This window comes from Globicephala melas, chromosome 11 (assembly GCF_963455315.2).
Source record: "Globicephala melas chromosome 11, mGloMel1.2, whole genome shotgun sequence".
Taxonomy (NCBI): domain Eukaryota; kingdom Metazoa; phylum Chordata; class Mammalia; order Artiodactyla; family Delphinidae; genus Globicephala; species Globicephala melas.
The window spans coordinates 59140646-59162068 of record NC_083324.2 but is presented as its reverse complement, the minus strand read 5'-3'; the positions used below and the strand labels follow the sequence as shown (position 1 = coordinate 59162068).

The 21423-nt window shown below is 37.2% G+C and overlaps 1 protein-coding gene across 5 annotated transcripts in view; it reads left to right on the top strand.

Moving 5' to 3' along the window:
- PRIM2 (DNA primase subunit 2) overlaps positions 1–21423 on the top strand; it is a 278641-nt gene that overhangs the window by 56506 nt on the left and 200712 nt on the right. For all 5 annotated transcript variants that reach the window (XM_030840966.3, XM_030840968.2, XM_030840967.2 and 2 more), the window contains 2 exons: positions 12869–12964; positions 14560–14697. In XM_030840966.3, the coding sequence (XP_030696826.1) occupies positions 12869–12964; positions 14560–14697 (234 nt within the window). The remainder of the gene's footprint in view (positions 1–12868; positions 12965–14559; positions 14698–21423) is intronic.

Sequence of the window (21423 nt, the reverse complement as noted above, 5' to 3'; positions counted from 1 at the left end):
AATGATTGGGTCATAGGGCATTTGGCAAACATGTGCCCTTTATAGATCACAATATTTACTACTGATATAGCACCAATGTTTATTAAAAGTAGTGGTAACAATATTAAAAATCATGAAAATTGCTTTCAGTATTTGCTTTACCCACAGATTTTTAATTTCATTATAAGTGATTCCTAATTGTTTAATTATACGTTGGATATTTTAAACAGTCTTTCCATCAATTACTTGTTTTAATTAGCTTTTTTACTATTAATATTTTGTATTAAATTAATTTTGTAGTAAACAATAAAATATTAATATTTTAATAAATATTTATATTTTAATATTTAATATTAATAAAATTAGAAGTTTAATATTGTTGGTATTACTTTTTACCTGCTATACAGATGTGTTTAATTTTAAGAAAAAATGGTACTTGAAATCATTTATTTGTATTTATTGATGCCATGCCCCTTTCTACAAAGGGTTAGAGGTGACTTGCAACAAGACACATATGATAAATATGTATAGAAGTAAAATATAAATGGCAGTGGAGATGAGGATCAAGAAAAAGATGAGTCAGTAAATGGTGTCACCCACCATCTGTCCAGTGGCTGAAGCCCCAGACCTAGGAGTCTTTTTCTCCACCCCTTCATTTGCAGTCCATCAGGCCATGCTACCTCCTAAACATATCCCAAATCTGTCCACTTGTTTTTTTCCTACCTGTACTTCTCTAGTTCAGTTCTCTGTCATCTTTTCCCTAAACTGCCCACTGAGAGTATATCTCTTTCTCTCCAGTACAATTCCTTACAACACAATCCTTTCTCCATTCAGCACTAGAGCAAGCTTAAAATCACAGTATAAATCAGATCGGAACTTTCCTCTGCCTGAAATTTCAGTTTACTGTACCATTCTTCGTACAAAACCCTATCTCAGCAGGCCTCAGAGCCCTGTCTGTCCCTCTCCTGCCCCTGCTCCATCGCCTCTTTCTGTTCCTCCGGCATACTAGCCTTTTTTCTCTCTAGCACCTTAGCATTAACTGTTACCTTGATGCTCTTATAATTCAGGTTTCCAATGAAATGTCACTTCTCCAGAGAGGCTTTAATTGACTATACAACTGAAGTATAAATCTGTCCCATCCGTAGCACATCCCTTTGTTTTATTTTCACCATAGATCACTACCTGATAGTTTATTGTTTATTGTCTGTCTCATGCCATCAAAATATAAGCTTCATGACAGCAACGGTTTTTTGATTTTTTTTTTTTTGGCTTGTTTATAGCTGGATCCCATCTGCTGGAAATAGTGCTTGGTATATAGTAGGTTCTAGTGTTTCAGAAAGAAACATTCTCCAAAAAAAAAAAAAAAAAATCAAATGCTAGAATTGATGGTAGTATTTCTAGGACATGGTAAATTTATTTTAGAAAAGAGGATTCTTTCCCTGGGATTTACTGTATTTTAGACTAGTGGTGTGTTTCAGAGTCATTAATGGACCTTCTAAAGAAATATACACCTCTGGGCTTCAATCTGTAGGTCTAAGTCGTACCAGGGATCTGTAACTTTGAAAAGCTCCACTGCAAATCTGATGTACAGCCATGTTTAAGGACCAGGCCTTGATAGAGAGAGCTGTGTGGATTCAAGGAGAAAACTGGCCAAACTGTTAATAAACATAAATGAATATTGTTGATTGGAAGTTTATGGAATAAATCTCTGGGAAGCATTGTTTGTATCTTTACTTCAGAGGCCAGGGTAATAGACTAGTGGTTTCAAACTGGTGTGCCCAAGATGATCATTTGGGAATGTGGGAAGAATGTAAGTAATGCAACTTACATATTTTTAATCTCATTCCTTTTTCCTTTTTTTTTGGGGGGGGGGAGGCATGTTATCAGTACCTAATATACAGTGATATGTGTATGTAATTTATAAACATACTGGAATTATGTGCTCAAAATAATTTATTGATGAAAATGTGTGATCCAAAGAGGAGGGAGATCACTCTGTCAGTCAGGATAGGCGATGCAGTGGTAACAAATGACCCCTAAGCCTCAGAGACTGCTAAAAGGTTTGTTTCTTGTTCATCCTTTACGTCTCCTGTGGGCCAGTGGTAGCCCTGCTCTGTGTCATTTTGGCGCCATGGTTCAGGCGGATCGAGCAGCCTTCATCTGGAACTTTACCAGTTGCTGTGGTGGAAGGAGGAGAGAACTGGGTAAACCACGTGCTTGTAACTTGTTGGCTTGGTATTGACATTTGTCACCTCTACTTACCTCTCACTGACTGAAGCAAGTCACATGGCTACATGTGAGTTCAGCAGGTAGGGGATGTGTAATCCCCCCTCAGTGAGGGACTCTGCACAGGGTGAACAGCAGGGCAGTCTACACAGACAGCCTCCGACGCCTGTTCAGTGTGGGGACGTTTGCCGCTCCAGACCTCGCTCTTAATCCCCTTTCAGAATTGCTGGCAGAGGGAGCCTGCTCTCCCCATTCTTGGTCTGATGAAGAATACCAAAAAGAAAAAGATGCACACAACCCAGATCCTTAATTCTTTTACTAAGGAGTATGTAAAACAACATGATTATAAAATAAGGAAGTGTAACTTTACCAAAACTGTTAGAGGTCTGTGTGATTTTTGCTTGAAAAAAGATTATACCATTACTGCATATACCATTTGAAACATTCAGGTACTTACTATTTCGTGGGTGGGTGTGGAAAATAGAGGTTGAGGTAGGGGAATTGTGAGTAGTGGTGGAAAGAGAACTTCAAGGCTCAAGTGTTCAGGGTCTTTGCTGATTGAAAATTAACCAGACTGAAGATGGAGCATCTCTGGAATAATAATGTAAGTCATTCTGGAAATGCGATTCCATTTAGAGAAGTTTGTTATATACTTCTGTTCAGGAAGATGTTAATTTGGGAAGCATAATATGCCTTGATTGTAAGGTGCTATAGTGATAACCTAGCTAACTTTATTAGTTATTTTGTATACCCCCTAAAGACCAGTCATATGTTAGTTTAACTAATAAAATGACAAATTCATAGAAACCAGTTTAGTTTCAGGAAACATTTCACTTTATTTACTTAATTGAAATACAGTTGACTTACAACATCATTTTAGTTTCAAGTGTACAACATAATGATTTAATGTTTTTATACATTACAAAGTGATCACCACTATGCATCTTCTTACCATCTGTCACCATACACAGTTATTACAGTATTACTGACTGTATTCCCTATGCTGTACATTATATCCCTGTGACTTACTTATTTTATAACTAGAAGTTTGTACCTCTTAATCACCTTCACCTATTTGCCCTTCCCCCTGTCCGCCTCCCCTCTGGCAAAAACTAGCTTGTTTTCTGTATCTGTGAGTCTACTTCTGTTCTTTGTTTGTTCTTTTGTTTGGGTTTTTAGATTCCACATATAGGTAAATCATGGTATTTGTTTTTCTCTCTCTGACTTTTTTCACTTAGCATAATACACTCTAGGTCAGTCCATGCTGTCACAAGTATCAAGATGTCATTCATGGCTGAATAATATTCCACTGTGTATATATATACCACACCTTCTTTATCCATTTGTCTATCATTAGAGACTTAGATTGCTTCCATATCTTGGCTATTGTAAATAATGCTTCAGTGAACATAGGGGTGCATATATCTTTTTGAATTAATGTTTTTGTTTTCTTTCCAGGAGTGGAATTGCTGTATTGCATGGTAGTTTTATTTTTAATTTTTTGAGGCATCTCTATACTGTTTTCCACAGAGGCTGCACCAATTTACAATTTAATACACCAACAGTGTATTAGGGTTCCCTTTTCTCCACACCCTCCCCAAAATTTATCTTTTCGATAATAGCCATTCTGACAGGTATGAGGTGATAGCTCATTGTGGTTTTGATTTGCCTTTTCCTGGTGAGTAGTGATGTTCAGCATCTGTTCATGTGCCTGTCGGCCATCTGTTTGTCTTCTTTGGAAAAAATGTCTATTCATCTCCTCTGCCCAGTTTTTAATCAGATTGTTTGTTTTTGATATTAAGTTATATGAGTTGTTCATATATTTTGGATATTAACCCCATATCAGTTATCATTTGCAAATATTTTCTCCCATTCAGTAGGTGGCCATTTTGTTTTGTTGATAGTTTTCTTCATTCTGCAAAAGCTTTTTAGTTTGATGAAGTCCTATCTGTTTATTTTTGCTTTTGTTTTTCTTGACTGGGGTGACAGATCCAAAAAAAAGAAATTGCTGAGACTGATGTCAGACAACATACTACCTATGTTCTCTTCTATGAGTTTTATGCTTTCAGGTCTTACATTTAAGTCTTTAACCCATTTTGAGTTTATTTTTGTATATGGTGTTAGAAAATGGCCATTTCACTCTTTTGCATTTAGCTGTTCAGTTTTCCCAACACCATTTATTGAAGAGACTGTTTTTCCCTATTGTAAATTCTTGGCTTCTTTGTGGTAAATTAGTTGACCAAAAAAGTATGGGTTTATTTCTGGATTCTTAATTCTGTTCCACTGATCTATGTGTTTGTTTCTGTGGCAGTACCATACTATTTTGATTACTGTAGCTTTGTAGTATGGTTGGAAATCAGGAGCATGATATTTCCAAGTTTGTTTTTCTTTCTCAAGATTGCTTTGAGTATTTGGGGTCTTTTGTGGTTTCATACAAATTTTAGGCTATTCTAGTTAGGACTGTTCTAGTTCTGTGAAAAATGCCATGGGTATTTTGATAGGGATTGCATGGACTGTAGTTTTTTGGGGTAGTATGGGCATTTTAACAATATTTATTCTTTCATTTCATGAGCATGGTATATATTTCCAATTATTTGTATTGTCTTCATTTTCTTTCGTCACTGTCTTATGGTTTTCAGAGTACAGGTTTTTAGCCTCTTTGGTTAAATTTATTTCTAGGTATCTTATTTATTTTGATGCATTTGTAAATGGGATTTACTTAATTTCTCTTTCTGAGAGTTATTAGTGTACAGAAATGCAACAGATTTCTGTAATTTAATTTTATATTCTGCAACTTTACTGCATGAATTTATTAGTTCTAATAGTTTTTTTGCTGGAGTCTTAAGTTTTTCTACATGTAGTATGTCATCTGCGAATAGTAACAGTTTTACTTCTTCCCTCCAATTTGGATGCCTTTGATTCCTTTTTCTTGTCTGATTGCTATGGCTAGGATTCTAGTACTGTGTTGAATAAAAGTGGTGAGGATGGGCATCCATGTCTTTCAACTTTTCACCAGCAAGTATAGTGTTAGCTGTGGGTTTGTTGTATGTAATCTTTATTATGTTGAGATATGTTCCCTCTGTACACACTTTGTTAGGAGTTTTTTTTATCATAAATGGATGTTGGATTTTGTCAAATGCTTTTTCTGCATCTATTGAGATGATCATGTGATTCTTTTTCTTTGTTTTATTATTGTGGTTTAGCACATTGATTTGCAGATATTGAACCATCCTTGCATCCTGAGACTAAATCTCAGTCATGGTATATAATCCTTTTAATGTATTGTTGAATTTGTTTTACTAATATTTTGTTGAAGATTTTTTGCATTCCATATTCATCAGAGACAGTGGCTTGTTATTTTCTATTTTTGTAGTGTCTTTGTCTGGTTTTGTATCAGGGTGATATTGGACTTGTAGAATAAGTTTGGCAACATTTCTTCCTCTTCAATTTTTTGGAATAGTTTGAGAAGGATAACTCTTCTTTAAATATTTGATACAGTTCCTCTGTGAAGCCATCTGATCCTGGACTTTTGTTTGCTGGATTTTTTTTTTTTATTACTGATTCAATTTCATTACTGGTAATTGGTCTGTTGAGATTTTCTATTTCTTCCTGATTCAGTTTTGGAAGATTGTGTGTTTTGAGGAATTTATCCATTGTTACTAGGTTGTCCAATTTGGGGGCATGTAATTGTTTGTAGTAGTCTTTTATGGCTGTGTTTCTGTGGTATTGGTTGTAAATTCTCTTTCATTTGTGATTTTATTTATTCGGGCCCTCTCTTTTTTTTTTTTTTTTTTTTTTTTTCACTTGATGAGTCTGGCTACAGGTTTGTCTATTTTCTTTATGTTTTCAAAGAACCAGCTTTTGGTTTCATTGATCTTTTCTATTTTTTTTTTTTTAGTCTCTATTTCATTTATATCCACTCTGGTCTTTTAATTTCCTTCCTTCTACTAATTTTAGGTTTTGTTGGCTCTTCTTTTTCTAGTTCCTTTAGGTGTAAAGTTAGATTGTTTATTTTAGTTGTTTTTGTTTCTTTCTTTTTTTTTTTTTTGCGGTATGCAGGCCTCTCACTGTTGTGGCCTCTCCCGCTGTGGAGCACAGGCTCCGGACGCACAGGCTCAGCGGCCATGGCTTATGGGCCCAGCCGCTCTGCGGCATGTGGGATCCTCCCGCACTGGGGCACGAACCCAAGTCCCCGCATGAGCAGGCAGACTCTCAACCACTGCGCCACCAGGGAAGCCCTGTTTTTGTTTCTTGCGGTAGGCCTGTATCGCTATGAGCTTTTTTCTTAGAATTGCTTTTGCTGCATCCCATAGTTTTTGGATCATTTGGTTTCATTTTCATATGTCTCTAGGTATTTTTAAATTTCCTTTTTGATTTATTTGTTCACTGATTGGTTGTTTAGTAGCATGTTGTTCAGCCTCCACATGTTTTTGTTTTTCCAATTTTCTTCTTGTAATTGATTTCAAGTTTCAAACTGTTGTGATGTTGTGATCAGAAGAGGTGCTTGATATGATTTCAGTCTTCTTTAATTTATTGAGACTTGTTTTGTGGCCTAGCATATGATCTGTCCTGGAGAATGTCACATGTGCACTTGAAAAGAATGTGAGTTCTGCTTTTGGATGGAATGTTCTATACACACACACACACACACACACACACACACACATACACACACACACATCTATTAAGTCCATCGGTCTAGTGCGTTGATTAAGGTCAGTGTTTACTTATTGATTTTCTCTCTATCCATTAATGTAAGTGGGATATTAAAGTCCCCTACTATTATTGTATTACTGTCAGTTTCTCCCTTTATGTTTGTTAATGTTTGCTTTATATATTTATATGCTCCTATGTTGGGTGCATAAAGATTTACAAACATCATATCCTTTTGTTAGATTGACCTCTTTATCATTATGTAATGTCCTTCTTTATCTTTTGTTACAGCCTTTGTTTTAAAAAATCTTTTATCTTATACAAGTATTTCCCAGTTTTCTTTTCATTTTTTTCATGGAATATCTTTTTTTCATTTCTTCACTTTCAGCCTGTGTGTGTCTTTAGATCTGAAGTGAGTGTCTTGTAGGCAGGCTATAAATGGGTCTTATTTTTTTTATCCATTCAGCTACCTTATATCTTTTTATTTGTGAGTTTAGTCCATTTACATTTAAAGTAATTTCTGATATTTATGTACTTATTGCCATTTTGCTATTGTTTTCTGGTTGTTTTTGTATTTCTCTTCCTTTCTTCTTCTCTTGTTCTCTTCCCTTGTGGTTTGATGATTTTCTTTAGTGCTATGTTTGGATTCCTTTATCTTTATTTTTTGTGTATCTCTTGTAGGGTTTTGGTTTTTGGTTACCATGAGGTTCATATATGTGTGTGTATATATATATATATATGTGTGTGTGTGTGTGTGTGTATATATATGTATATATATGTTTGTTTTAACCTGATGTTTGCTTAAGTTTGAATGCATTCTAAAAGCATTACTTTTTTACTCCTCCCATCTAAATTTAATGTTTTTGGTGTCATATTTTACATCTTTTTACTTTGGGTGTCTCTTAATTGCTTATTGTAATTATAGTTGATTTTATGACTTTTTTCTTTTAATGTTCATACTAGCTTTTTAAATGGATGATCCACTGTCTTTACTATGTATTTGCCTTTAGCTGTGAGGTTTTTTTCTTTCATATATTTTCTTATTTCTAGTTATAGCCTTTTCTGCTTAAAAACCCTTTAACATTTGTAAGGCTGGTTTAGTGGTGATGAACTCTTAGTTTTTGCTTGTCTGGGAAACTCTTTAACTCTCCTTTGATTCTGAACAGTAGCCTTCCTGGCTGTTCTTGGTTGTAAGTTGTTTTCTTTCATTACTTTAAATGCAGCATGCCACTCCCTTGTGGTCTGCAAAGTTTCTGCTGAAAAGTCAGCTGATAGCCTTTTGGGGGTTCCTTTGTATGTGACTCACTGTTTTTCTCTTGCTGCCTTAAAGTTTCTCTCCCTGTCTTTAACTTTTCCCATTTTAATTATGATATGTCTTGGTGTGGATCTCTTGGGTTCATCTTGTTTGGGATTTTATGCTTCCTGAACCTGCATGTGTGTTTTCTTCCCCAGTCTGGGGAAGTTGTCAGCCATAATTTTACTGAATAGGTTTTCTGCCCCTTTCTCCTTCTGGGTCCATAATGTGAATGTTAGTGCACTTGGTGTTGTCCTAGAGTTCCTTTAAATTATTCCCATTTTTAAAAATTCGTTTTTCTTTTTTCTGTTCTTATTGGTTGAGTTTCACTATTCTCTCTTCCTTGTTGCTTATGTGGTCTTATGTATCATCTAAAATGCTGTGTATTTCCTCTAATGTATTTTTCATTTCAGTTGTTGTATTCTTTAGCTCTGATTGGTTCTTATATATTCTAACTCTTTGTGAAGTTCTCATTGTGTTCCTCCATTCTTCTCCTGAGTTCTGTGAGCATCTTTGTGACCATGCTTTGAACTCTTTATCAGGTAAATTACTTATCTCCATTTCATTAGGGTTTTCCTCTGGGATTTTATTTTGTTCTTTTGTTTGGAACAGATTTCTCTGTCTCCTCATTTTGTTTGACTTTCTGTGTTTGTTTCTGTGAATTAGGTGAAACGTCATGTCTCTTGGTTTTGGAGGTGTGATCTTGTATAGGAGTATCCCCAGTGTAGACTGTATGTGCTGGTCAGCTTTGGCAGGCCAGGTGGAGTTGTAGTGGGGATGGGCTGGGGCTTTTCCAGGACATGTTGGGGCTGCTGCCTTGGTGGGATGATTGGTGCTGGAGTGGACCTGGGGTTTGCTGGGGTGGCCTTGGCAAGCTATCTAGAGCACTAGGCTCTTTTTAAACTGCAGCCTCTGTGCTGGGACTCCCAGTGAGTGAGTTTGTGTGTGAGCCCTTTAAGAGTGAAATTTCAATTTGCTTCAGCTCTCCTGTGCATAAGCCCTGCTGGTTTTCAAAGCTAGTTAAGTGGGCTCACCTACCCAGTGCCAGTCCCTGGGTCTGGTGTGCCCAATATGGGGCTCAAACCCTTCGCTCCTGAGGGAGGGCCTCTGAGTTTGTGATATCTCCTCCTGCTTGTGGCTTGCTGCTCTGGGGATGTGGGTCTTGACTAGATAGTGTCTCTGCCCCTTCTACCCTACTCAGTGTGTTTTTTTCTTTAGATCCTTAATTGTACAAGAGCTCTTCTGCTAGTCTTCAGGTCATTCTCAGAGAGAGTTGTTGTATATATAGGTGTAGTTTTGGTGTGTTTGTAGGAGGAGGTGAGCTCAGGATCTTCCAGCTTTGCCATCTTATCATGATCATGTGGATCAAAAATGTTTCACTGTGTTCCTGGAAAACAAGCTAATCAAAATGTACATTACTGATAGTAATAATAAATATTTACCATTTATTAAAGGCATACTATATGTTAGGCCTATTCTAGACACTTTACATACTTTATTTTACTTAATTCTGTCAAAAAAGTTCATGAAACAGGTATTATTTTCTTCCTTTTACCAATGGAGAAACTGAGGTATGAAGAGGTTAATTCACTTTTTTAAGATTTGAACTTAGGTTTCTGCAGTTACAAAAACGATATACTTTCTACTCAGTTCCTCTGCTTTTATAATTGTTCCACTGTAGCTGTTTTTAACTCTTACATGAGATCCTTTGTTAGTAGAAGCAGGAAGCTGTTTAATTTTGTCTTGCTCTTTTGGAGAATGAGTTTTTTCTAGGCATCCAGTAGTTAACCTCATTAGGGAAGCCTGAGAAAGTGAAATATGCTCATATTTTTCCCAGTAGTTTTTATACCAGAAGCAGAAGAGAATACTCAAGATTATTTTAGAAATTTGAAATAATGAAGTTAATAGAAATTTATACTAATTAATAAAGTTTCAGACAGTCATCCAACATTTTTCAGTGACAATTCTCTTATTTTGTTTATTATTAAATAGCTAAATGAAGGTTTAGATGTGTGTGGCAAATGGATGAACTTTTTAATTCACCAAGGAAAAACAATATTTACTGAAAGGCCATCATGTAGGAAGTGACATTAATTTCAGCTAGAATGCGCATTATTTGGAATGCACCCAGTTACTTTGGGTGAACAGTTTAGAAACACATTGAATCCCTTAGAATTTTATTCATTATTTCTAATCTAAGTAAAGTCCAGATAATTTTTTTTCTATTTTTTTGGGGGGTGGGGGAAGATTTCAGTGAAAGACAGTCTTACCACATTCTTTAATAATCTACTCTAGTTTTCATTCAAGACCTTGAATTTTGTTTAAATTGAGCCTTGACTATATACCTAAGGTAGAAGAGTATTTGGAACATTAAGTCTCTTGTAAGTATTCTGTTGTATGACAGTTGAGCTGAAGTGTGCTTCCCCTGCTTACCTGACAGTTACTTGGTGAGCAGTTAATTGCTTATAAACACCTGTGGTATTGTTAATACAAATATTTGAGTTGAGTTTAGGGAAAGAGAGGTACTATATTCCCCTATATTCGTGGAGAAGTCTTAGTGGTTCTTATATATTGCTGTGGGATTTGTTCAGTTAAAACCCCAGATATTATCATGGCAAACATCTGTATGTTCAAAGTTATCTAATTCTTTGTTGCTGTAATAAGTGATTGTAAAAGGGACGTGGTGGGTTAAACACATTTGGCCTCAACTTCAGTATTGCCAGATCCAGTCAAAACCATTTGGGCAAAAAACGATCCATGCAATCACCTATGATTATCCCCATTAATGGTGGGGAGAACAGGCATGTGTATTTAATTTTTATTTAATTTCAAATAAGTAAGTGTTCACTGCACAAATTTGAAATAGTTTTTATATTTAAATTGGAAATCACTTAAAGATAGTGAAAGATCATCACCAGGATGTACAGATACCTTGTTCCCTTTCACTATGTCTCCCTGGTCAGTTTCTCACTTTATCAGTTGCTGTTTGCGAATTACAGCTTGGCTCTGAAACATACCTGCCTCTTCTCAAATAGTCTTTGCATTGTGTATCTGGTGGTATCTGGTGGAGCTTGGAAGGATTTGTCCTATGGAATGCGGAGTAAAAGGTAAATAGTCAATTTTGTAGAGAAGTTACTATCAACAGGTATATGTAAACAAAGCCAATACTAAAGGAGAATAATCTGGTGTTAGCTCTTAGAGAAATATTTGCTATTGCTAAAACTCAATTTAAACACTCTAGAATGAGTGTTGATTGTATATAATGTGTGCTGTGACACGCTTTAAAATTTTTGCCTATTGAGACTTCTCATGACATCTAGTTATATTACATTTTTAGTTTTTGTATTTTTATCCTGTCCATTACCAAAAAGGAATTGAGGTGGTAGTTTTCAGTTGATGACTCTCTTGCACTGATTTTTGATGATACATGTTTGTTTGTTCAGTGCTCTCAAATACAATAATAATGAAAATGTTTGAAATACTTTGAGAATTACGAAAATGTGACAGAGACACGAAGTGAGCAAATACTGTTGGAAAAATGGTGCCAATAGACTTCCTCAACACAGGGTTGCCACAAACCTTCAATTTGTTTAAAAAAAAAAGAGTAATATCTGGGAAGCACAATAAAGCCAAGTGCAATAAGACGAGATATGATCGTATATATTGGCCCTTCAAATTTTCTCAGTTGTAAAGCGTGTGTTCATATCTTTTGATCATTTTTCTATTGAGTTGACTGTCTTTTTCTATCTTGGCTTTCCTTGACACTTTGTGTGTCCCTATACATTCTAGAAGCAACACAGACACATAAGCTATTGTGATTTTGCTTGAGAGTATATTGATTCTGCAGGTTAATTTGAGGAGAATTGGTACATTTATAGTATTACATCATCTGGTGCATGTTTATGGATGTCTCTCGGTTATTTAGGTTTTCTCCAGTTTCCTTCAGTAAGGTTTTACATTTTTTTTTTTCCTAGAGGTCTTGACCATCTTTTGTTAGATTTATTCCTAAATACTGATAGTTTTAATCCCATTATGAATGGTAGTTTAAAAAAAATCCATTATTAAAGTGGGCTGCTGGCAGATAGAAATACAATTGGTTTTTCTGTATATGACATTGTAGCCAGATACCTTGCTTAATTAGGTCAGTAGGTCTGATAATTTATCTGTGGATTTTTCTGGATTTTCTAAGGATTCTAATCACATAATATGTAAATAATGACAATTTTGTTTCTTTTTTCCAATCCTTATACTTTTCTTTTCGTTTTACCAATCTGGTTCCCACTGATGGAGTCTTATTTCCTTGTGTGTGTGTTTTCTCTGTGTGCTAGAGATTGTATTTGGGGAGTTATTTGGAGGACTATACTAAGCCCTAGGAGAATTGTATATTTCTTCAGAAAGGTTTTCATTTTCTCCTTTCATGAGTCTGTGGGTGCAGCTAGTCCAGGATATTGTTTCTCTGCTACTGTTCTTTCGATATGTGTCCTCAGAAATTGACAGAGTAGAAATTTGAAAGTATATTGAATTTAAATTTTCTTCTATATTTTGGCTTCATTAATGATAGTAACGACTTAATAATCATATTAGGAATGATTTCAGATACCAGGGTTTTTAAAGTTTTTAAAAAGTATAGAATCTTCACTAGAACAGGAAAGTGCTTTATTGAAACTGAATGCAGAATTTTAATTTTTAAAAGATATAAAATATGTTTCCTTTTAGATAAGTGATGAAGATAAGACTCTCCGAGAACAGGATATTATGGCTTCATCACACAGTTTAGGTGGGGTTCAGTTGGAGCTGGAATCAGTTTATAAGGTAGGTACGCTTTTAAAGTACTTCCTAGGTTTTGTTAAATGTATCACATTGAGCTTCTATCCATGTTTTATTGACGCATTTGTGTAGCCTCTTGTGGGCGCAGCCTCTCCCCCTTCTGTTCGGATGTTGTCTTCGCCCCCCGGATGTGCTGTGCTCTCCGCCCCGGGCTGCGCTGCACCGACTCCTGGCGCTGCTCGAGTGCCGACCCACTGCGGGCCACGCTCTCCTCACTGTGCTCAGCCTCGGGCTGCGCTGGGGCTGGGAAGCCCTGCAACGCCCCTCTTCCCCGGCCCCTTGTTCCCTACGCCGCCTCTGCGCGGGAGCCTCTCCTCCCTCCCGGGTGCCCTGGGGCCCCGGCCTTCTTCCCCCTGCCCGGGTCCGGCCCCTGCCCCCACACCGCCATCCGCGCATCCTCAGCACAGACTCCTGCCTGTGTGAGCCAGGTGCAGGGCTGCGGGGCTGAGGACCTCCCGAAGCAGGGGAGGGGCGGCTATCTGCCGCCCATGCCTGGCGTCTGGTGCGGGTCCTGCCACCACGGGCACTCCATCCCTACCTCCCCCGCTCCCCCCCCCCCCCAGTCTGGCCAGCGTCCTCCTGCAGGGCGTGTTTGTCCACCTGAGTCCGTCTTGTTTCTTCAACCAAGTGGTGAACTGCTTCAGGGCAAGGACTGTGTGCTGGATGTAGAAATCTGTAAATTAATTAGAAACTTTCTGTAAAAACACATGATCTGATTATTGTGTGGTGTCATTGAATACATTGAAGAATTATGGGCATATAGATTTAACTCTTCCATAAAACTTGGGTGAATAGGGTATTTGGGGAATCTTTTTTTTTTTTTTTAACCTAGTTTTTTATCTCATTTTTAAGAAGTAGAAAAACTCTGTTGAAGAGTAAGGATGAGTTTTGCAATTTATTAATACCATTACCATAATCTCATCTCTTAAAATTTTACCATAGTTCATAGGACTTTAAAAAGTGTAAGTAGAATAGTATTTATTAGGTTTTTAAAAAAATATTTACTGGCAAGTACTTATTTTAAAGATAAAACTGGACATTTATTATTATTTCCATTTCTTAGTGTTGAGATTAGCTTTTCCAGTATATTTCCCTGGAGAAAGAGTGGAAACATAGATGAAGAAATTTGGAATTACTTTACTTACTGGTAATTTTTAGCACTGAACATATTGTATACACATTGGATTCCACTTGATACAGAACAAAATGTGGACTATGTCACGTGAGAGGAATGCAGTGTACCCAGAGGGCTTGAGCTGGGAATTTGAAATCCTGGTGATTATAATTTGTAAATTGATGAGTTAAGAATGAAAATAAAGCATTTTAACTTGGCTTATTATTTTTTGAAAGATCTACTCTAAAACAAACACATTTTCCGCCTGCCACTCCTTCCTCATGCTGTTGTTTACTTACAAGGAGTATAAATTGATCTTCTTGCTTTTTTTTTTCTTTAGATCTGCTAGGACTAATGATTTTCTCAGAGGAGGGATTTTGTTTAGCCTTAGTACTTACGAAGACGTAGGAGAATTTCGTAATGACAGGTACTGACTTATTTTCCCTGTTTTTCACACTGAATTCAGATCCCTTTTGCTGATGCTCTGGATTTGTTCAGAGGAAGGAAAGTCTATTTGGAAAATGGCTTTGCTTATGTACCACTCAAGGACATTGTGGCTATCATCCTTAATGAATTTAGAACCAAACTGTCCAAGGCTTTGGCTGTAAGTATTTTACTTTGTTTCCATATTTCCATGTTCACTTTATTTCTATATGTTCATGTTTTCAGTTACATACTCTTGATAGTTTTGTTCTGTACTTCTTAAAAAATAGTTTAATTTTTATAATAATATTCAGATTGCTTATGATGCTGTACTGTTATTTGTAGAATTCCTAGGTTTTAATTTTTTTAAAATTTATTTTATTGAAGTATAGTTGACTTACAAGGTTGAGTTAATTTCTGCTGTATAGCAAAGTGACTCAGTTATGCATATATATATATTCTTTTCCATTATGGTTTATCACAGGGTATTGAATATAGTTCCCTGTGCTATACAGTAGCACCTTGTTGTTTATCCATTCTGTAATAGTTTGTGTCTGCTAACCCCAAACTCCCAATCCATCCCTCCCCCTTGGCAACCACAAGTCCATTCTCTATATCTGTGAGTCTGTTTCTGTTTCATAGATAAGCTCATTTGTGTCATATTTTAGATTGCACATATAAGTGCTGTCATATGGTATTTATCTTTCTCTTTCTGACTTACTTCACTTAGTGCGATAATCTCTAGCAGCCATCCATGTTGCTGCAAATGGCATTTCATTCCATTCCATTTTATATGTGTACCACATCTTCTTTATCCACTCATCTGTTGATGAACATTTAGGTTGTTTCCACGTCTTGGCTATTTTAGTAATGCTGCTATGAACATAGGGGTGCATGTATTTTTTTGAATTATGGTTTGTCTGAGTATATGCGTAAGAGTGGGATTGCTGGATCATAAGGCAACTCTATTTTTAGTTTTTTAAGGAACCTCCAATACTGTTTTCCATAGTGGCTGTACCAGCTTAAATTCCCACCAACAGTGTAGGAGGGTTCACTTTTCTCCACACCCTCTTTAGCATTTGTTGTTTGTAGACTTTTTAATGCCATTCTGACTGTTGTGAGGTGATACCTCACTGTAGTTTTGATTTGCTTTTTCCTAATAATTAGTGATGATGAGCATCCTTTTATGTGCCTATTGGCCATCTGTATGTCTTCTTTGGAGCAATGTTTATTTAGATCTTCTGCCCATTTTTTGATTGGGTTGTTTGTTTTTTTGTCATTGAGTTATATGAGCTGTTTGTGTATTTTGGAAATTAAGCCCTTGTTGGTCACATCATTTGCAAATATTTTCTCCCAGTCCATAGGCTATCTTTTCGTTCTGTTGATGGTTTCCTTTGCTGTGCAAGGGTGGTTTTTCTTTCTTTTGCTTGTAAGGTTGATTAGGTCCCATTTGTTTTTTTTTCCTTTTATTTCTATTGACTTGGGAGAATGACCTAATAAAACATTGGTACAATTTATGTATGAGAATGTTTTACCTATGTTCTCTTCTAGGAGTTTTATGGTGTCATGTCTTATATTTATGTATTTAAGTAGGTTTTTTTTTTAATTTATTTTTTTGGCTGTATTGGGTCTTCATTGCTGCACACGGGCTTTCTCTAGTTGCGGTGAGTGAGGGCTACTTTTCGTTGTGTGCAGGCTTTCTCATTGCGGTGGCTTCTCGTTGCAGAGCGTGGGCTCTAGGCACGTGGGCTTCAGTAGTTGCAGCACACGGGCTCAGTAGTTGCAGCACGTGGGCCCTAGAACACGTGGGCTTCAGTAGTTGTGCTGCGTGGGCTCGGTAGTTGTGGTGCACGGGCTCTAGGGCATGTGGGCTTCAGTAGTTGTGCAGTAGTTGTGGCTCGTGGGTTCCAGAGCGCAGGCTTTGTGGCACACGGGCTTAGTTGCTCTGCAGCATGTGGGATCTTCCCAGACCAGGGATCATCCCCTGCATTGGCCCGTGGATTCTTAATCACTGTGCCACCAGGAAAGTCCCTTTAAGTAGGTTTTTATTTGTTACTACTCATGGTTAATTTTGTCATTTTTTTCTTTCTCCTAGTAATACTATTGGTGAGATGATTAATTTTGTGAACAGCCTTTGTCTCTTCAAGGTTGTGTCTTTTTTTCCTTGGAGATGGATGTCATATGTGACCCTTAACAATTAGTGTGGCCTGTGGTAGATATAACCCCTAGATTTCTGTTCTAAATTGTTATTTTGTGTCAGTAGAGGGCAATGTAGAAGAAAGTCTTTATGTTTAATTAGGAAAAGCAGTACTAGGTTAGTGCTACAATAAACAGCCCGCTGCTGGGTGAAATTGGAGGTAGCTGAGTTAAATAAATGACATAATCAGTGCTTTTTAAGAGATTTGTTTAAGCAGACACTTAAGTGATAGCATCTTAAAAATACATTTTTCAGTGTTGTTTGTTAATCTGAGTGTAGTTTTCTTTTGCACTTTTTTGGGACACTTTTTTGGGTACTTAGTGTTTAGTACATAACTTCAAAGTTATGTGCTGTGGCTCTTTTTAAGCTGTACCGATTACCGTATAAGCAAAGGCCAACCTTTCCTTTTGAGTTAAAACTTATAATTTTTTCTGGTATTGTTTTTATTCTGAAAACAATAACTTTTACTCAGTCCTACTTTATATTGGTGCCAAAAGCCTCATTTTCTAAAATACTGGGTTGGCCAAAAAGTGCTTGGCTTTCTCCTGGGTAGGTCAGGGCCCGAGTCTGGTTGAGAGGTTGTCCATAGAGCCTTTTGCCTCGCCGTGAAGGAGAGTGGATGGAGGGGGTTGCCTGGGAAGCTGTCCTGACAGCTTTGGAGTCTGAAGCTCTGGGAGGAAGGGAAGGTGTTGCTTTTAGGCTGTGGCAAAGGGGAAATTAAACCCATTGTGATGGTTTCTTGATTACAGTCCTTTCCAGTGAGGAAGGTTTTGACCTTGAAGTATGTAATTGAAAGAATTTGAAAATATCCTGTAGGATGAGAAGAATTGTCCTAAAGATTTAGAAAAAGGTATTCTAATTTGTGGTAGAGGAAGAAATAAATGGTGCTGGGGAAAGTCTAAGTTGATAGAAGAATTTTACCCCAGGTGACATCTGCAATCTTGTTGTTAGTCTTTGATCATGTGATTTATATTATAAGATAACAAATCTGGCTTTTGAGCATGCTTTAGGACTAGTAAAAGATGGGCATTATGTTCTTATTTGATAAGAGCTCTTTTCTCACCCTGCTGATCCGTGAGACTCAGCTGTGGCACTGCTTCCTCCAGGAAGCCCCCCTGAGCCCCAGGATTGTACTGAGTGTGTCTCCTTTGTGCCCCCACAGCATTCTGCACACTACCAAACTGCAGTGAGATTACTCCAGTTAGCGTTTTTCTTCTCAACTACAATGTAAGCTTTTTGAGAGTAAGGGCTTGGTCTTAAACTTTTCTCTCTACGTAACATAGGGTCAGTGCTCAATAACATTTTGTTGGACTGATAGATACTGAATAATGAAGATGACTCTTACTGTCCGCACATAGTTTACTGCTTGTCTGTGATCTCATTTGATCCTCACCACAAGTCTGAGATGGATGAGGATGACCGTCTGCATCACACAGGCTAGGAAAGTGCTGCTCAGAGAGGCCAGGTAGTTTGTCCAGTGTCTTTTTGGCCAGTAATTGCTGCAGCCATAACTGGATCTTGTGTTTTCTAATTGTGATTCTTAGGATCTTTTGATGAAAAACTGTGCCTTTATGAGTAGTTGTATTATCAGGGGATTTAGATCTTCAAACTCAGGAAATATTGAAAGGTAAGTGTATTAGGGTCCAGTTACAGAGCAGGCAAAAAGGGTGAATTTGGAGTTGAGATGCAATAAATTGATAACCAGTTAGGGAAAAGAATGAGGGAAAGATATATTTCTTTGCTTCACATAACAATTTTAGAACCTTTAGCCAGTTCTCTCAGTTAATGGTTTTTTTTTTTTTAATAACTTTTTATTTGTTCACCCACGTATTGTTTTCAGTACTAGGGATATAATACTTAATAGGATAGATGAAATTTCTTCTCTTATAAAACTTATACCAGTTACCAAAGAAATAAACAATAACAATATTATATGTGACATGAAGGAGCCAGCAGAGCAAAAGTAGAGGAAAGTACATTCTAGGCAGGAGCGGTCATTGATGCCAAGGCCCCAAGGAGAGAGGGTTGGCATTTTTGCACAATGCTGGAGCGTAGTGAGCTAGCGGGGAGCTGTACAGAATGAGACGGCAGTGATGCAGGACTTTGAATAAACCGGGGTAGAGAGATTGATTTTTTAGCCTAATGTAGTGGAAAACCATTGGATAGTTTTGGAAAAGGGAGTGATATAATCTGATTTATATTTAGAATAGGTTACTGTGGCTGAAAACCACTTTGGAGGGTATAGAAAGAATGGCAGTAGGAAGACTAGTTCAGAATTTTATCACTTTGATCTAGATAGTGGCTGGAAAGAGGCTGGTTGTGGTGGTGATGATTCAGAGAACTCTCTGGATTTCAGTTACTTTCTTGAAGTGCTGTTGACACACTGGGTGTGAGAGAAAAAGAGGAAATCAGGATAAAAACAATAATGATGGCTTATACTTAGTGAACATTTAATATTTGCCAGGTGCTGTTCTAAATGCTTCACATGAGCTTCACATTTCATCTTCACAGTAATCCTGTTAGGTGGGTACCATTTTCAGTCTCTGAGGCGTACAGTCTGCACAGCTAAGTGAGGAGCCAGGGCAGGGTTTGCATCCATGCAGCCTGGCTTCAGTCTTTACTCCTGACCACTGTGTTGCACTGCCCAGATTCTTGGCCAGAGTGACTGATTAGAGGGTGATGTCTTTTACCACGATGTGGAAGACTGTGTGAGAAGTCCACAGGCTAAAACCAGGAGTTCTGCTCTGATCATGTTAAGCAGGAGGTGCTTGTCAGTCATCCAGATGGTGATGGCAAGTGTGAAGTTGGGTTTAAGTCTGGATTTCTGGGGAGGGTAAAGTGAAGCCCTGAGACGTAGGGGGTCACACGGCTGAGCTTGGGTTTTCACACACTTCCACTCTGTGTCACTGGTGGAGCGTGCTTGCTTTGTTTTTAGAAAATGGGCAGCTTCTTAAGTTGTAGCTGAATATCTTTAAGGCAGATTCTCTTTTTTCTCACATTATGTGACTAATTTCACTTTCTGTGGGTGAGATTCATCATTAGAAGGTGCTGGTAAAACTTTAGAGAACAGACTTTCAGAAAATATATTTATTCTAATTTAGAGATAGAAAGAGAACTTCCGAGAAGCTCCCTGGGAAATAACTGACAGCAAGTAAGCAGCTTTCTTGGGAGTCACAGAGGAAAGTAAGGATTTTCTTTTTTTGAAAAGGATTTTCTTTTTCACATGTTTAGAATAGTAGTTGGATGTGTGACTCACCAAGTATTTGTTGCTTTGGAAAAATATTCTTTGTAGGCACTTGATCAAGTAATTTTTTATTTCTACAGAGCTTAGAATCCTCTTAAATCTTTTATCCTCTTTTTAAAAGCAGTGTTCAGTTTAGTTCCTTAAGCTGTGCTTAAATATAATTAATTTTCTTGAATGGTTACTTACTTTGTAATCATATAAGAATTTTCTTTGTCTTATTTGTGTCTAGTTGATTTCCTTTGGTTTTGGATTGATTAATATGTCTTTTCCAGTATTACTTCCTGGTTATTTAATGTTATTTTAAAGTGATTGCAGTGGACCAGTCAGTGTAGCTGCTAATCCTTCACTTCTGCCTTTACTCTCAGGCACCAGCCCATTCATTCTCCCCTGGTACTGAGCTCTAGGAAACAAAGCAGTGCAGTTAAAAGCCATGAAACTATCGATAACAGAAAAACCATTCATTTTTGGGGAAAAAATAAACATCCTCTTTTTACTTTGAGACACGCTTGTTGACTGAGGATGCTAAATTGAATGTTGCTCTTTAGATTGTAGAGGACCTAGTAACCGAAGTGAGTATTTCAAGGTAGGGTGTGGGGTCAGGCAGGCCCACTGGATCCCACAGATGAACAAGTCATTACAAGTGAGTCTTGGCATCTTTCTCCATATGTATTTTATTGGGTTGGCCAAAAAGTTCGTTCGGGATTTTCATAATATCTTACGGGAAAATCCAAAGGAACTTTTTGGCCAACCCAGTATTTTAGAAAATGAGGCTTTTAGCACCATCACAAAATAGGATTGAGTAAAAGTTATTGTTTTAGTGGAATATTCTAGGTTTTTGATAGGCTAGCTTAGATCCGTTGGAAAAAAAATCAGTTATATATATATTATATATATATGTGTGTGTGTATATATATATATATATATATATATATGGTGCTTAAAAAATTCCAAAGTGCTATATATTTTTCAGGTGTTCATTTGAAGGGGCTAGTTCATGTAAAGAATAGAATTTTAAGGGGTTTGAATTTTTCCCTGTGGTGCTTAGTACAATTTTGCACTTTGTGTTTATGGAAATTATTGGTGGCAAAAATTTTAATGATTCACTTATTTCTAGTTGCTAGCAAATGTTAGCAGCACATCGACATAGGATTTTTAGAGCAGCACAGGATTTTAGAGTTGTGTGATAATCATTTGTGTGTTATCTTGCCCTCATTCTTGGCTCCTAGAATCCAAACTTGAGGTTTATAGATATCAGTGGACATGCATGTTTGTCCTATTGTGTATGGTAGTGCTTTAGCCTTCTTTCATAAGGAGCTCTCAATAAAACTTACCAGTCAGGCCTCTTCATTTTGCGCATGAAAGTTTAGCCCCGCAAAGGCTTGGGTGGCTTACAGAAATTCTTGTGGCTGATTGGTGAAGGACTTGGGTTCTTCACTGTGGGTCTCCCATAACTCCTTAAAGTCAGT